The 18,215-nt window shown below is 35.8% G+C and overlaps 1 protein-coding gene across 1 annotated transcript in view; it reads left to right on the forward strand.

Annotated features, from left to right (window-relative positions):
• Positions 1-18,215, forward strand: part of MUC19 (mucin 19, oligomeric) — a 140,413-nt gene that overhangs the window by 18,924 nt on the left and 103,274 nt on the right. The window contains exons 3-14 of the mRNA XM_032593777.1: positions 7,576-7,740; positions 8,862-9,032; positions 10,051-10,236; positions 10,371-10,538; positions 10,992-11,141; positions 11,232-11,354; positions 12,469-12,651; positions 12,753-12,800; positions 14,642-14,692; positions 15,982-16,041; positions 16,659-16,887; positions 17,848-17,962. Coding sequence (XP_032449668.1) covers positions 7,576-7,740; positions 8,862-9,032; positions 10,051-10,236; positions 10,371-10,538; positions 10,992-11,141; positions 11,232-11,354; positions 12,469-12,651; positions 12,753-12,800; positions 14,642-14,692; positions 15,982-16,041; positions 16,659-16,887; positions 17,848-17,962 — 1,649 coding nt within the window. The remainder of the gene's footprint in view (positions 1-7,575; positions 7,741-8,861; positions 9,033-10,050; positions 10,237-10,370; positions 10,539-10,991; positions 11,142-11,231; positions 11,355-12,468; positions 12,652-12,752; positions 12,801-14,641; positions 14,693-15,981; positions 16,042-16,658; positions 16,888-17,847; positions 17,963-18,215) is intronic.

An 18,215-nucleotide genomic window follows, 5' to 3' on the forward strand; every position in this document is an offset into this window, starting at 1 on the left:
ACCACAATACAGTTATTCAACACCCTTACCATATGTGTGGTGAGAATTTTTAAGATCTACTCTCTTAGCAACTGTCAAGTATACAATACAGTATTACTAACTACAGTTAAAGAGCTATTAATTAGATCCCCAGAACCTATTCATCTTAGAACTAGAAGTTTGCACCCTTTGATAAACATCACCCCATTTGTCCCAACCCCCAATCCCTGGAAGACACCATTTTACTTTGTTTCTGTGAGTTCAATGTTTTTAGATTCCACATACAAATGAGATTATACAGTATTTGTCTTTCTTTGTCTGACTTTTTCCCTTAGCATAATGTCTTAAGGTCCATCCATGTTGTCCCAAATGGCAGAATTTTCTTTTATTATGGTTGAATAGTATTCCATGTGTATATATGCAACACTTTCTTTAGCCATTTGTCTGTCGATGGACACTTAGGTTGTTGGCTATTATCAATGATGTTGGAATTAACATGGCAGTGTCGATACTTCCTTGAGATAGTGATTTCATTTCCTTTTGGATATTTACCCAGAAGTGGAATTTCTGGGTCGTATGGTCATTGTATTTTTATTTTTTGAAAACCTCCATACCATTTACTCTAATAGATGAACCAGTTTACATTCTTGCCATCATAGAAATCAGAAATCAATGTGTTTTGTATAAACTTGATTTGGGAATGAAATACTATGACTCCTTACTCATTTATCTCACATGATTGTAAACTCCTCACGGATAGGATTTTGGTCTATGATTTTTGTTGGGTATTCACAATACTGAGAACAGTAGCTGTAATGAAACAGGTAATTAGATCATACTTGTTTTGAATTAGAAATATAATTTGGGAATGTTTATAGTGTTCATTCTGCATACAAGAATTTTCCATATGAAAATAACCAACTTTTTGCAAAGTAAAATTTCAGAAATGAACTGCAGATACTCTATCTTTTTACCCAAGAATACAAGGAACTTCTGAACACAGCCTATCTTTTTGGGGAGACATAAAAGTGAATGCCAATTATCACATTATATATCATGCAGTGATGCCCTTCGGATCTAATGCTGTGTGGAAGATAGTTGGGCCCTACCCTAAAGATGGTTTCTAAGTATATGCTTTTGGTTTGCCTTTCTGTCTTCTCATTTCTATTGAACATTTAACTCTCTATCTTTTTTTTTAAATGTTTATTTATCTTAGAGAGAGAGAGAGAGAGACCAAGGGAGGGGCAGAAAAAGAGGGAGACACAGAATCTGAAGCAGGCTCCAGGATCTGAGCTGTCAGCACAGAGCCCCACATGAGGCTTGAACCCACAAGCCATTAGACCATACCCTGAACTGAAGTCTGATGCTTAACCGATTGCGACACCCAGGCACCCCATTAATTCTGTGTCTTGATAGGGTTATGATGTCTGTTTTTTATGCCCAGTTCCAATTTTTATTCCTTGCTTTCAGTCTGTTGGGATGATAATACCGTTGATTCAAGCTCATTAGTCTTTTTTTTTTTTAATGTTTATTTATTTATTTTGAGAGAGAGACAGAACACGAGCAGGAGAGGGGCAGAGAGGGGGAGAAAGAATCTCAAGCAGGTGCTGCACTGTCAGTGTGGACCTGATGTGGGGCTGTTCCCAAGAATGGTGAGATCATGACCTGCATCAAAATCAAGAGTCCTGAGCCGCTCAGGCACCCCAAGCTCATTAGTCTTGCATCTGTTTTAAGAGAAAGTGTGCTGAGTGGGGCCCATGGGATTTCTTTCTGATGGGTAAAGTTCATGCATGGGTTTTGTAACACCTCTATTTATTGCAAGAGGATTTGGGAATGACTTTTGGACTACAAACTACATTTTAAATAATTAGAATTTTCCAGGTATTTAACTTATATGGAGAATGTTATTGTACAATTTTCTTTCAAAGGATTTATATTAAGTATCTCCAGACCATTTCTTCATAGCCTTTGGCTAAATATGTGTATATGTAGTTGTATGTGTAATTACATACAACTTGGTTTTGGCAACAATTTATCAGAACATGTGGGAAACTCTTTATCTTATAACTGGCTCTGTTTCTGGTTTGACTTAATTTATGCCTTTGTTTCTGGCATAGGTTTGCTGACCATAAGTCCTGGATTTTCTAGGACAGTCCAATTTCTGCAAGTCTATCTTGTTTGAATGATGTAGGCAGTTTGGTTTTAGGAAATTTTTGAAGATTATAGAGCATGGAGAAACATAAAAAAAATCTACAATCCATTAAGTACCAAAATTAAAATGTTATACAAAAAATGTGTTTTTTTTTTGAGGTTTCTTGAATGTGAATTTATGCAAAATTCTATTGCCATTGTTAAATTTTTTTTTATATTTGAGAGAGACAGAGACAGAGAGAGAGAATGAGCAGGGGAGGGGCAGAGAAAGAGGGAGACAGAGGATCTGAAGCAAGCTCCGTGCTGACAGCAGATGCCCACTGCAGGGCTTGAACCCATGAACCGTGAGATCATGACCCGAGCTGAAGTCCAATGCTTAACCAACTGAGCCACCCAAGCACTCCACCATTGTTAAATGTTTTATTTCACATAATTTTTGAAAAAAATCTCTGGGAAACCAGTGCTTTTATGTATATGATGAAAATAGGTTTATCTTTAAATATAACATAATATGTGTACTTCTATGTAAATTGTCATTCATTATACTCACTCTTATTGTGAGTTTTTGACTCAGTTATACTATAACTTGACAAGCTTGCAAATTTGCATGCCATTTACTTAAATATGAAGAAAATTCACCTTGATGATAAGAAATCATTTGTAAGTAGCATGTACATGACTTTTATATTCAGTGGTGCAATAGAAATTGTAGAATTTTATTCAAATTAACTGGTTAGTTATATCGAGTATTTTTGAAAAAATCTCTTAACTAAAACTTCTGACTTTCACAACAGAATAGTAATTAATGCTTTACACCTTTTCAGCCATCCCAGAATTATTGTTTTTTTTTTTTGTTTGTTTGTTTGTTTGTTTTTGCTATGCTCTGATTCCTCCATCTAGGCTGTATTTTAAACCGGCTGGGGGACCAGTGGAGACTTTGCCCTTTATGGGGGTGTTCTGGAGGGGTGTAAATACACCAGGGTCAATGGATAATTACTATATTCATGCCTGAGTATTGAATTCAGTGAGAATATCTGTGGGAACACTTCCCAAGGACAAGAAATGGCTGTAATCAAAATTCACTTTCTGTTGGCAAATCTGTCAGAGAAACTACTAATGACAGCAATTCTCCTTTTTTTTCTCCAGATGGAAAAATACCTGAAAGCACATCAGGTAAATTGCTTTTTTTCCCTTATACTGTTTATACTAAACAACAATAAAGTGACTGCTTTTATTTCGAGGGAAGATAGATCTCCTCTGAAAAAAACACTAAAACATTTAAAATGAAATATTCCTTGTTACAAACAAACATACTCTAGTGTGTTTTTATAGAATCTGGGCCAGATATTTTAATAATTAATCTCATAAAGGTGGTGACATTTAAAATAGAAAATTTTTAAACCCGTAAGTGAAATGTGGATCTAGATTTAAGGATTTACTTTCCTTAAATAAGTACTTTGTATTACAGGATTAATTTCTTAGTGAATTGTTTTAATTAAAATTGATCCTAGTCCTATTAGTGGTACTACAGATTCCTTCAGAACATTGAATAACATTGAATATTACCCATTATTTTGTTTCCCTATCCACCAATATGAAAAATTGGCTGCAACAAATCAAGACTGCATTTATGTTTTTTTCTTAAATCGAACAAAAGGATTTTTGCTAATGTCAATATAGATTGAATTTGATTCTGGTCTAACATATATACCAATCAAAATAGCCCAAGATTACTTTTATATGTTTTTATTATGTGATATTTTAGATCTCTGTGTCTTTCTACAACCTAAATACAATAAAATGCAATTGGAAAATGTGTTCTTTGAGGTAAAGGCAAACTGAGAATAAGTAGCAGGTCAGTTGTCTCAGAGACCTCAAAATCACCTCATCGTAACTATGGACGGTTCATTAGGTTTCACTATAATGATAGAACAAGAGTTTATCTACTTCCAAGCGTACAAAATCTGAATGTTAATTAGAATAGTCTTGAGCATTCTTCTGAAAGTCCTTATTCAAGAAGTTTGAATGAAGAGAGGGAGAACTTGGAATTCTATACTTCTCTGAGAATCTTCTGAAATTATTAGCAATTGAGTTTTTTCCTGTGTCTTTCAGGGAACATTGCAAGTCTGGGTATTATTTGGGAGGGACTTGAGGATCTTTGAGGCTAGAGCTGCATTGGATGAATAAAAATGCCAAGCAAAGATGCTTCAACCAGCCACTCTACCAACCAACATAAAACCGGTCAAACTCCAGAGCAATGTTATCCCCCACAGTCTTTATTCCTTAATGAGACAAAGATTCACATATTTGAGAAAAGTATCCATAAGGCAGTATAGGACTTTGTTTTTTGATATTTTTAGATTTTACTGGTTTCAGACAATGTAACTTGTTTGTTGCCATTCCTTTTAAAAATCTCCCCTTCTTGGGGGGCCTGGGTGGCTTGGGCGGTTAAGCGTCCGACTTCGGCTCAGGTCATGATCTTATGGTCCGTGAGTTCGAGCCCCGCGTCGGGCTCTGTGCCGACACCTCAGAGCCTGGAGCCTGTTTCAGATTCTGTGTCTCCCTCTCTCTCCGCCTCTTCCCTGTTCATTCTCTGTCTCTCTCTGTCTCAAAAATAAATGTTAAAAAAAAATTAAAAAAAAATCTCCCCTTCTCTGTAGTTCATCCATATTCACCTCTGTCATCCAGCAGTTTTTCTCCATAGAATGAAGGTAGAGGAACAGAATTATATCTATTTCTTTTTTCTATTTCATGTTGTGGTCTGAAGTGTAAGTTAACTCTTCCAAAAATTTGTGCAAAATGTATGCAATATAAATGAATAAATTGTACCTATCTTTGAGCTATGAGGTAAACATTTTATTTATCTTTAAGCATTGTATAAGCAATCTATCTTTAAATGGGGTAATGGCATTATACAGTTTGCATAAGAAAAAAGGATTTCTTGGCAGATTTTACCTTGTGATCTTAGACAAGTCATGAAACCTCTTAAATATCAGTTTTCTCATCTACAAGTGAGGAAATGATAATAGTATCACCCTTACAGGAGGCTGTGAGGATTAAAGAGATAAGATACAGAAGGTACTGTTACATGTCTAAGATGTGGTACATACAAAACACACACTAACCGTTACTGCTAGTCACCCCTATGACAATGTATTTCTGAGTAAGTTTTGTATATAAAAAAGGGACAAATAAGTTAGTAGAAACAAACATGGCCCACTGGCTAAGATACCAAGCCATTCATTTCAACAATAGAATGAATAAGTTCAGTGGAAACATTGGTTTAATAAAATGAAAGATCTAATATACCTATGGGGTTGAACTCAGGAGAGGTATAAGTATAGTGAATATTTATCATGATTTAATAAATTAAATAAAAATTCTACATGAGTTTGATGTGATGTTTGTTGAGTAGAATAAAATACATTAAAAGATACGGTCTCTATCGAGTACTTATTTTTTTTTTACAAGTTTATTTTTGAGAGAGAGAGAGACAGAGCCTGAGTGGGGGAGGCCAGAGAGAGAGAGGGAGACACAGAATCTGAAGCAGGTTCCAAGCTCTGAGCTGTCAGCAGAGAGCCCCATGTGGGGCTCGAACCCACAAACCGTGAGATCATGACCAGAGCCAACTGAACCAAAGTTGGGTGCTTAACTGACCCAGGCACCCTAGCTCCATATTGAGTACTTATTATCATTTATTATGTAGTCTCCATTTAACAGACAAAGAAACTTTGTTTCATAAGTATTAAATGTATCCAGGGGCATAGCTAGGAGCAAGAATAGCACATGCATAAATAAAGGAACAAAATTTAAAATAAAATGTTTTTTTTTTTCTTCCAACTTGACAAAACTTAGTCACCACTTAGAACTTTGTCACCACTTAGAAGGCCTGATTATAATTGCAGAGTTTTCAGATCACTGGATTCCATGCAGGAGCCAAGTGGGTAGTGGCCTTGCCAATGTGTCCATCTCCCTGCTCTTTCCATTTCTGGCTTTGTCCTACACAGAGAGATACCTTTGCCTGCATGTTTCAGCACAATCTATTTCTTCTGCAAACAGGCACTCCCTGATCATTCCCCCCAGGCCTAGAGGTTCTTGTCACTGCAGTGTGGTCTCACCTTAGGGGAATGGTCTTGGGAAGGATGCTTATGAAGATCCTGAGAACAGGCTTGGGACTATAGGGCTCTGGGGACTTAGTAGGGTCTACAGTGAGGGACGGAGGAGGGCACAGGCTCTGGGTTGGTGTATCTTGACCCCTCTGCTCTTTTGTCCCCCTTTTGTTTTTTTAAATTTATTTTTGAGAGAGAAAGCGTGAGCTGGGGAGAGGCAGGGAGAGAGGGAGTCAGGAACTGAAGCGGGCTCTGCACTGACAGCAGAGAGCCCAATGCGGGGTTTGAACTCATGAGGCATGAGATCATGACCTGAGCCAGAGTTGGTCGCTTAGCTGACTAAGCCACCAGGTGTTCCTGACCCCTCTGCCTTTATTCTTTGCCCTCCAAGGAGAACCATGGCATGAAGAAGGTCAGAGTGAGACTTGAGTGGTTCCAAGTAGGAACCCCTCTTGCTTGAGTCTAAGAGAGACATTGTCAAAGGCCATTCTGATGGCAGGTCTGGGAGTCCAGATGGGTTTGATTCAAAAGCCTATAGGTTTCCCACGACTGAATGCTGCCTTATTTCTCTCTGCTTTGGCATCAAACTAAGATATTTAGATATTAAGATTCAGAATCTAGACACCTGGGATACCTTAGTGATGAAAACAGGCAAAAAACCTTGAGTTCATAGAGCTTAAAATCTAGATGAAGGAGACAGTCAATAAGTAATAAACATAAGTAGTAAACACGGTATATTACAAGGTGATAAAATCTCTGGAATAAATTAAAGTAATACAATGATAATTGGGAGCGTTAGAATGGGGGTGGCAACTTTAAATTGTCAGAGTATACCTCATTGAGATGGCATTTAAGTTGATACCTGAAGGAAGTGAACGCTATAATTTATAAATAAATACTTTCACCTTTTTTTCTTTGCAGAAAAACAGAAAAGAGAATTAGGTATGTATCTTAACTTTACCAGCTGTTACTAAGCCAAGGACAGCGTGGTTTCAACAAAATAGACAATTTTGATGGGGGAAGGTGGGACACTGGAACTCGGGGCCTAGCAATGGCTAGGAAAACAGCTGGAGAGGTGTCTGCCCTGTCTGTGAGAAGAATGTCTAGCACACAACAGTGAAATCTTCACAGCTCTATTTATCTCTCTTTGTTGAAGTCTTAGAACCATGACAAAAAGATATGGTTATGGCAATGAAGTCAATAAGCAGTGTATGTAACTCCAAGGACTGCCAGAAAAATGAGGAAAAAACATATGGCTTTCAAAGCGTCACAATCAAATCACCTTCTTGTGCTAGCAATACAGTTTTCAAACATGATCTTCTGTTATTCACATTAGGTGGCTTTTTGTTCAGTAATTTGAACTTTGCTGACCCAAACAGAAGAAAGAAATCTCTTGTTGGTTCACTCCTTGACCTTGGATTTAATGCTCGCGAAAGGGCTGAAGATTGGTGGAGAAAACATCGAGATACTGATAGTTTAGTGTTAAAAGACACTCCAGCAGGTACTGTTAGAGAAAAATGCTTACCTAGGAAACAAGTGCTTTTTTTCATTTAGGACAACCTTTTGTATTATTTGCAGCACATGCCTTAATATTAATAGTGGAGAATATAAAAAAACTAATTTCAGGGCCAATGAGACTGATGAATTCTGTCTTTAGAGAATTTTGGCCAAGATGTTTATATTAAGTTACATTTTTTTCCTGATAGGTTTAATTTTCTTATGCTACTTTTCTACTTGGTGCTATTATTATAATTATAAATCATTTTTATATTGTTTAAATTAATTAAGATACTTCTGGGACCCAAATTTAGTGTAAGGTTTCACTACACATGGTTTGGTCTCCAACCACAGTTTATTTTCAATACCATGATTCTCTCTTTAAATTACGTACTCACTTGTCTGAATAATACTATAAAACAGAGTTTCTAAACATTTTATAGACTGCAATTTTGTTTTGTTTGAGAAAAAATTAACTTTCTATAGATGAGACATGTTCTCTCTGCTTCTACATACTTCTCCCAATTGGCCAACTTTTACTTTACTTTCCTAGCCCCTGAAATCTCTATAGTTCATACCTGTAAACAAACAAACAAACAAACAAACAACCAGAAAAGAAAGAGATCCAATGAGGAAAATAACTTCAATATTTATATTGAAATTTGAGTCCGAGTGATGATAACTGAAAAGGGAGAAACAGCTTTGGGTGCAAGGGTGCAGTTGAAATATTTCAGGAAAGGTAGAAGTTTCCTGTCTGTCCAGTCACCTGTCTTGGGACTGACAAATTCAGTATGACCTATAAGTTAATGCAGATATATTTGCTCTTGTTTACAATACCGAGGTGTTAATTGTTTGCTCATGTTCTACAGAACACAGTGAGATTTTCTTAAATGGCCTCAATGCTTCAGTTTTCTTATGGAATTCTCAAACCTCATGGTAAATTGGTTGTCACGCATACCCCTGATTACACTTTGTGGAATTATATATGGAAAGTTGTATAGAGGGGAGGGATATTTTTGAACCTATAATGAAGGCCTAGTTCAAGTAATGTATATAGATTAATTTGTTGTACATTATGAATGAATGCAACTTTTCTCTGATAATGATTGTATTTTTGTGTGGTAGAGAAAACCCGTTCAGCAAGTGGTTTTGCCAATGGTATCTCTGGTGGTATTGAATTTGGTGGCACTGCTTCAAATCAAAATGACATTGGTAGGGGTCCATCTGGCCAAAGTGGATTTGATGTGAATGCAGTAAGTGGATTAGCTGACTCTAATTCTGCTCCCAGTGAAACAGGTATTCTAAGTTGTTTCTTAGTTTCTGCTTTTGACAGAAAAAGTCAATCAATTAGCAAAGCAGGGTGTTTCTTTTGACCATTACAGATTTTAATATTAGAGGAACTCATGGAAATGATTTTTAAATTCTGTTTGATTCTTAAAGGATCTGTATTATCTTTAACAGAAATCAGCAACTTAAACATTTTAATGAAGAGACAATTAGATTTAATGCTTTTATGAAGGAGCTTGAATCTGGTAGGGAGAGATCCAGTTTCTATCCCCAGTCTTTCCTGCTAATCTTCTGTGGACTTTGGGAAAGCCACTTAAGCTCTCTTGTTCCCAAGTTTTGTCATAAGGAACAGAAAAATTTTGGTCACATGTTTCCATACTTTTGTGATGCTAACTTCTGAAGTTTCAGCACTCCTATTTTAACTAGTTTCTTGAAAAAGAATGCCAGGAAAAAAAAAATTTACAAAAGTGTGAATAAATAGCATTTTATATTTTGGAGATTACAGTTGGTGGAAGAAGTTAGGGCCAATAAAGTACATTAAATCTAGCTATTTTTGTGTCAGAGAAATTTATCTTAAAAGATGTGGTAATTGGTGGAAAACGGAAGAATAGAAAGGAGTTTGTTGGTAAATCCATGGGTTTTGGCTCTTATATCAGTACTCAGGAATTCTGATCCAGACCTTTAAGAAAAAAATAAATAATTTACATCCTTTGGTTTTGCTCGTGACAACTGTTGAGTTTTACACTTGCCTTTTGATTTTGGTCTTGGTGGTGGAAAGAAGGGCGAATTTGTATGTGGTCTTGGTAATTCTGGCTCATGTGGAGTGGGTGTCAGTGGTTTTGAACAAAAAAGACTTTGCTAAAAAATGAAATAGAGAACATTCATAAAAATGAATAGGGAACTGGAAAATCAAGTTCCAGTGATCTAAGTATTACTATTTAGGTTTTGTGAATAAAAAGTAGAGTCATAAGTTGTATTTAATTATTATCTGGTAACAATCTTTTTTTTTTTTTTTTTTTCATTTCAGCAGATAACACCAACACAAGACATAGGGATGGATTTAGTAGCAGTGTCTCTGGGAATTTGGGATTTGGTTTGGGGACATCTGATCAAAAGGGATTGGACATTGGTAGAGCTGACTGGAGTGAAATGAGCAACAGACGATCTGCTGGGGGTGAATCAATAGGTTTTGGATTTGATGCCCATAGCCCAGGTATTCCAACTAAGACTCATTCCAGAAAATTTAAAATTAATTAACTACTTGTTTCAAAATACACTTTTTAAATATTTAACAATCAACTAATTATGTAAAATTAATTTTTAATAACATTTTAATTTTTCTGTCAGTTGGAACCGGGTCTTTTGGTTGGGAACTTGGAAAAAGGAAGGGCGATAATGCATTTGGTTTTGGAGCTTCTGGTTCGAGTTCATTTGGTGGCAGTGGCATTAATAGCAAAATAAAAATTGAAGGAAATCAAGTGGGTAGTTCTGGAGGACCCATTTCCAATGATCTAGGTATTGATATCTCATTTTTATGCATAAAAATTTCTGAATCATGAAATGTTTTCAATGTACTCTGTGACGTCATTTTATATTCTGGAGGTGATACTGGTTTAAGAAATGCTGATAGCTCGAGTATTCCACTCAGTCTCTGTTCCTGAGAAATCCAATTGGATTTCAAACAGTCATTCTTTTATTTTGATATTATTTTGAATTTTCTATTAGTGGGAAGGCCTGGGTGTTTTGATTTTGGACTTGAGGGAAAGATATTTGGAACTGATTTTGGTTTTGGAGATTCTGGTTCAAATTGCTGTGGTGACATTGGCCTTAGTGAAAATGGGGTAAAATATAATGATGAATATAGTTCCATGTTTTAGGTGTTGATGTTTAATTTCTGTGCATAAGCAATATTTGAATCATAAAATTTATTGGAAAATGTTCTGACAACAATCATTTTACATTCTGCAGGTGGCATCAGTGCAAGAATTAGAGATAGTCTTTTTGATGGCATATCAGAAAATTTGAGATATGGTTTTGAGAAGTTTGGTCAAAAGGGATTTGGAAGCAGAGGATCTCACTGGAGTAAGAGCAGCAGGGAATCTGATGTCAGTGGCTCAGGTAGTCTAATCTTGGACTTTGCTCAGGTGAAATCTAAATTGATTTCAGCCTTTCATCTATTATTTTATAACATTTTTATTTCTCTGTTAGTGGAAAAGTCCTCATCCTCTGATTTGAAACATGGAGAAAGGAAACGTGAAGCTAAATTTGATTTTGGAGATTCTGGTTCAAATCGATTTGATGACATTGGCCTTAGTGAAAATGTAATAAAAGGTACTAGAGAATCTAATTTTAGTGGTATGAATGCTGACAGTTAATTTTTTGCTTAAAAACTTCTCAATTATAAAATTTATAATTAATGAATTTAATAATTTATAATTATTAAATATAACCTGTTGACAAACTTTTAATATTCTGGTAGAAGTACCAGTGCAAGAAGTGGTGGTGAGCATGCTGGTGAAAAGTTTGAATATTCAGGATTTGGTATGTGGGTATTTGGTAAAAAGGAATTTGGAGGCAGGGGATTGACAGAATGAGCAGCACCATGTGTGTTTTGTCTGGATCCTTGAATCTCAGGTCCAATGCCCACAACTTGGGCATTCTCCTAACCTGGACTCTTGGGGAAACTGAAATGGGTTTCAATTTTTTGATCATTTTTAATTTTTTTTAATGTTTATTTATTTTTGAGACAGAGAGAGACAGAGCATGAACGGGGGAGGGTCAGAGAGAGAGGGAGACACAGAATCCGAAACAGGCTCCAGGCTCTGAGCTGTCAGCCCAGAGCCCGACGCGGGCCTCGAACTCATGGACCGCGAGATCATGACCTGAGCCGAAGTCGGACGCTTAACCAACTGAGCCACCCAGGCGCTAAGTAACACTAAGAATTTTCCAATAGAGGGAAGGACTTGGTTGTCTAATTTTGAAAATGGAGAAAGGAAAGGTGAAACTCAATTTCGTTTTGGAGATTCTTTTTCAAATCCAATGGCCATGGTGGTACAGACTTGGATGGAAATAGATTAGGAGGTACTGGGGGCGCCTGGGTGGCGCAGTCGGTTAAGCGTCCGACTTCAGCCAGGTCACGATCTCGCGGTCCGTGAGTTCGAGCCCCGCGTCAGGCTCTGGGCTGATGGCTCAGAGCCTGGAGCCTGTTTCCGATTCTGTGTCTCCCTCTCTCTCTGCCCCTCCCCCGTTCATGCTCTGTCTCTCTCTGTCCCAAAAATAAATAAACGTTGAAAAAAAATTAAAAAAAAAAAAAAAGATTAGGAGGTACTGGAGGCTATAGTTCCAGGGCTCTAGGTATTTATGGTTAATTTCTGTGCAGAGAAAAATTCTGAATCATGGTATGCATAAAAAATAATTCTCATGACCATCATTTTGTATTCAGCAGGTGACTCAAATGCCAGAAATGGGGATGAATATTCTAGTGGTATCTCTGAAGACTCAGGATTCAATTTGGGGTCATCTGATCAGCAGGGATTTGGAATCAGTGGAATTGGTAGGAATGGAGAGAGTGGCAGTGGAATAGTGGGGGCTGGATACTTGAGTCCTGGATCTGATGTCAGTGGCACAGGTATCTTCACCTGGACTCTGTTCCCAAGAAATACAAATTAGTTTCTTCCTTCTTCATTTCTTTTAATCACACTTTTAATCAATTAATTGATTTTCCATTAGGAGAAAATACTTGGTCTTCTGGTTCTGGAAGTGGTGGAGGAAGGAAGGGTGCAGCTGGACTTGGTGTTGGTACTTCTGGACCAAATGAATTTGGTGAAACTGGCGTTAGTGGCACAGGTACCTGTGATACTGGAACGGATGTTATTGGGTCTGGTTCCCATGGCCGAGAATTGGGATTTATGTCTGGCGTTTAGAGAGTCAGGATTCTAACATATGTTATAAAATAACAATGAAAATCATAAACATCGATAATGATATAAAAAGCAAGACAAAATCCTGAAATGATAAACTGTATTTAGATGTGATCAGGAAAAAAAATCATTTAATATTTTTTGTAGAATGTGGAATGAATTTTGTGGCTGTGATTATATTTATGTGGAGTTGTTTTTGTTGCCTTTATGCAAAATTGATTTGGAGTCACATATGTGAAGAGGTGATTTGTTGGGTTTGATCTTTGTGCTCTGGATCTGGACTTTAAATTATTTTGCAAGTTTATTTCTGATAAGAGTAAACAAATTCCATCCTTTTTGAACATCTCAAAATTTAATATTTCTTAATGGAAGCATTAGAGTGAACAGTCTAAGAATTTGTGGTAATATTTATTGTGATATGGGGACTATTTTGATTCTTCCATTGGAAAGTCTTGGGTGCCACTAGACTAAGTGATCTCAGAACTGTGGGCAGTAGATTCACTTCTAACGACTTAAGTGATCTGAAAGATATTCAGGATTCATACATAGAAATCAACTTTGGGATTGATATGTTTTTAAAAGGTAAAGTCTAGTTAGCAAGAGATATACTTAGTGTAGTAATGGCTGACCTCAGTCAGGATTGACTATCAATGAATCTGTTCAGAAAAGGCTTAGTAATAAAGAAATAATAATTCACTTTTGGATTGTTCTTAATCTTTGGACATCAGTTTTGAGGTCAACACTTCAGTGGAACTGAGAAATTTGAGATCACTGATTATTTATTGCCATTGACCTTGTTTAAAACCAGTTAGTAAAATGGTTTAAGAGACAATGAATTTTTAACCCCTAGATCTGCTGCCATTAGCTCAGGTATTCCAGTTTAGGATGTGTTCCTGAAAAATGTATTAAGAAGTAGTTGTCTCTCCTCTTTCTATTGTGGAGTGGTTACCAATCTGAGACTTCTCTGCTGTTTGGATACCAACTTTTGACTGCTTTCATGTTTTTCAAATGAGACAGACTTGTTTTAATTAGTGTTCTTTCCGGTAGTGTATCTAATAGCAGTAAATCTAGTGGCTTTGAAGTGGCAAGTTCTGGATCTGTTGGCATTATTGTCTTAATATTAGACATGTTGAGATGAACTCCCAGTTCAACTAGATCAGTTGTTTTCAGACTTCCAGTTTCTGTGAGTGCAGAATCCTTTGTTCAGTTGACATCTTAAAATGGTAGCTAGATTTTCCAAATGTAAAGCAATTCAAAGTGGGAGTGTGACTGAAACTGGGATAGGAGACCCTGGACCCTGTTTATGCAAACCTTTCTCTTTTCCTAAACACATTTTAAGGCAATTGATCTGGAGTAAGTTAATTTGATCATTTCATTTGGTGGCAAGGCATTTAATTTCGTTACTCCCACAGGTTGTTAAGTTGATTATATACATATATATATATGCATTATATGTATATATATGCATTATATGATTATATACATATATATATATGCATTATATGTATATATATGCATTATATATATATATATATATATATATATATATATATACAGCTTCACATTGTTCTAAATCTGCTAGCATTAGTATTGCTGAACTTGGATCCATGGTTTATCCATCAGATTTTAAAAACATTTTTTTTTCATATTTTACCAAGTAGTATGTATATACAGACTAACTATTTCGTATTAAAATAGGTGTCACAAGCCCAGCCGACCACAGTACCTCTGCACCACTCACTACACCAGGTAGTTTGACTTATGACTTCCAGTGCTTAACAATGCATATATATGATGTATGTGTATGTATCTGTGTGTTTATACATATATACATAATTCTGAAATTTAAGTGTTCTGTGGATTATTGATTTACTAGGACATGATATTATTATGTGTTTTCCATGTTGAAGTGAGCTTCTAAATGCTTCTCTTTGAGTACTAAAGTTTAAATCACCAACTGCATATTTTAAATAATTTCATTAATAAGGTAGATTAAATTATACTTTAAGGGAACCTAAATAAAGCATAATACAACTTCTCCTTTGTCATTTAAAAAAAATTTTTTTTCAACGTTTATTTATTTTTGGGACAGAGAGAGACAGAGCATGAACGGGGGAGGGGCAGAGAGAGAGGGAGACACAGAATCGGAAACAGGCTCCAGGCTCTGAGCCATCAGCCCAGAGCCTGACGCGGGGCTCGAACTCACGGACCGCGAGATCGTGACCTGGCTGAAGTCGGACGCTTAACCGACTGCGCCACCCAGGCGCCCCTCTCCTTTGTCATTTTAGATACACTATTCTTAAATGGCTTTAAAAATAATTTATAAAGATATTATGGTATATTATATTACCTAAGAAAAGACAACTGTAGTAAAGGCAAGTGGCCTCAAGATACACAATAAATAACACGTGAAAAATATTTTATAGTTCTATCAAAATATTCACTTGTGTTGTTGTTGCTTTTCTATTCTGCTTGCTTAACTGCTCTAAGATTTCATATAAATTTACTTGGTTACATACAAGGGTCAATGCATTAAAAATAATCAGGGGAAGGTTTCAAGGTATATGAATTTCCCCTTTGATCAGTAGAATGAAGTTCTCTTCATATATAGATAATTGAATTATTAGTATTACACAGTAGACTGATTTAGTAAAATCTACCTTGGGCATGTTTAGCTAGTGACTCCCAGTGAAAGTATGCTAGCAATGTTCTGTTTATGAAGTTGAAAATATAGTTCTGTAAGGGATATAGCATATGTTAGTAATTGTACATGACTCAAAATGAATAAGCTCATAATGATTTCTGAAAATACTATGGCTAATTGTACCAAAAATATGGTACAATTCAGAGATCATCATGTACATGACGGTGGCAAATCACAGTTCTCACAAAATCAAATTATATGATCAGGATAAAGAAACCCACTGATGGCCTTCAATATCAGCTTCTAAATTCCTACGTAGAAACCCAAATATTCTGTATATTTAGAATCAATGTATGTTTTTAAATTTAAATAATCTATGCATTATGTTAAATAGAAAAAGGATCCCATATTCCAGAAGCAACTCCGAAATACTCAGAAACAAATACAATTATTGGTAAGTAAAAAGTACTTTGATTTCTACCCATATTTTTATGTCCAAGCCAGCCAGTACCTAACCAATATTTTGAAACTAGTTGTAAACATTTGCCCGTCACCTATCCATTTTATCATTTTATGTTTGAATGACATCACATTCATACTATTTTCCTCAAAGATACATATACACACATATATACATAACACATATACATGAACGTATATAACATACATACGTATGTACATAGAGAAACAATATTCTTTATACTTAATTGACATATGGTAACCAACTCGTATAACATTAGAAAGACTATTTCTACAAAAAGCAAAATAAACAGGCAAACAGACCACAACTCCGATCATATATACCTCCCCACAAGTAGAGACAATTTCCCTTTCCCATAGGAAACAAGATGTTTTCCTTCATGTTTTGTTCGAGACAGAACAGCAACCTTTGTGTATTCCCAAGGATTCAGGCACTGCTTTTAGTGTGTTTTTGCTCTGTGTGAGAAAGAAAAGTTCTTATTTAAGGTGGTGGCTGGGGAGAGCAGAAACTTTCAGTAATGTTTTATCTTGGTATACAAACACTTAAAAAAAACACAGAACTATGAATATTCTACTCTAAATGTTTTGTAGGCGAAGCTTCTACTTGGGGCAAAGGAGCATATAAAGCTTTCAATGGCCGCATCTTTTCCTTTGACTCGTCATGCGCATACACCTTCTGCCGTCATTGCGTGGAATCCGGAGAAGATTTCAATATTGAGATCAAAAGAAACAATAATAGTGATATTGAAAAAATAATAGTTAAAATTGACACTAATGACGTCTCTATTTTTGGTGATATCATCCTAGTTAATGAAGAAAGGTAAATGCGACAGTGTTATGGAAAAATACTATAGAATGACTTAAGCTATCCTGAGCAAAAAGAGGGGTGCCTGGGTGGCTCAGGTGGCTAGGCATCTGACTTCAGCTCAGGTCATGATCTCCTGGTTCCTGGGTTCAAGCCCCGCATCAGGCTGTGTGCTGACAGCTCAGAGCCTGGAGCCTGCTTCTGATTCTATGTCTCACTCTCTTTCTGCACTACCTCTGCTCACTCTCGGTTTATCTCTCTCAAAAGTAAATGAACATTAAAAAGATTTACAGTAACCTGAGCAAATAGAGAAAAGTTTGACTAGGAAAAGACGATACTCTTTTCCTATTTTGGTGCTCATATTCATTATATTAAATTCTTGGACAGGAGTCTGACAGAAGATTTTGTTATATGTGGAATTGTAAGATACTATATTTATTCCTATAACATGGTGGGGACAAACAACTAGTTTTGTTGTTTGACTATTTTGAGTACTTAGATTTGGGACAACATGCATATTCAACACATCTGTTAATAGAGTATTTCAATTTTCATTTGTATGTTTGTTGTTAAAAATATGAGATTTTTCAATAGATTAAATTTAGGTCATTGTTTTTAGAAGTAGCAATTCATATTTGGAAGGGTGTAATATTTGAATAGTTTTCAGGATAAGGAGTTGAGACATGATATTCTACTTGTGAACATTTCAAATTATTTGATCATTTATTCCTTACACTGCACCAGTTTCTTCTTTTTAATTTCTCCAAAGCCCCAAAGATTTATTCATTTTCTTTAAAAGTCTTTCAAAAATTGGAAAAACAAAGCCATTTTGTCTCTTCTGAAATGGTAGGAAAAACAAAGCTGCAATATTTACTAGCCAGTATTATATTTGTGATACTAAATATAGAACATGAATTATTAGAAAAACATATACTATTCTTACCCTTATGTGTACTTGTGCTTTAAACTTTTCAGTGTACAGATACCATATAACAATAAATTGATACACATTAAAAAATATGGAGAACATAATGTCCTGAATAGCCGCAGAGGAATCATGTCTTTAATGTGGGACAAAAATAAACTCTCAGTAAGTCTGTCTCTGATTTTCTTACATTCTTGGGCCTTTTGTTCTTTGCTTTCAGTTATGAAAAGAATACATTATAAGGAAAATAAGAGCTAACGTTTACTGAGAAATCTCTATATATTATTCACGTGCTAAGCATTATCTTATTTAATATTTAAAATACATTGAAGTACATACTGTTATTAATCTTATTTTATAGGTGATAGAACTCAGGAAATTCAGACTAATAAAAGTTAAATTATCTACCCAAAGACAC

The sequence above is a fragment of the Lynx canadensis genome, chromosome B4 (assembly GCF_007474595.2).
Source record: "Lynx canadensis isolate LIC74 chromosome B4, mLynCan4.pri.v2, whole genome shotgun sequence".
NCBI classification, from domain to species: domain Eukaryota; kingdom Metazoa; phylum Chordata; class Mammalia; order Carnivora; family Felidae; genus Lynx; species Lynx canadensis.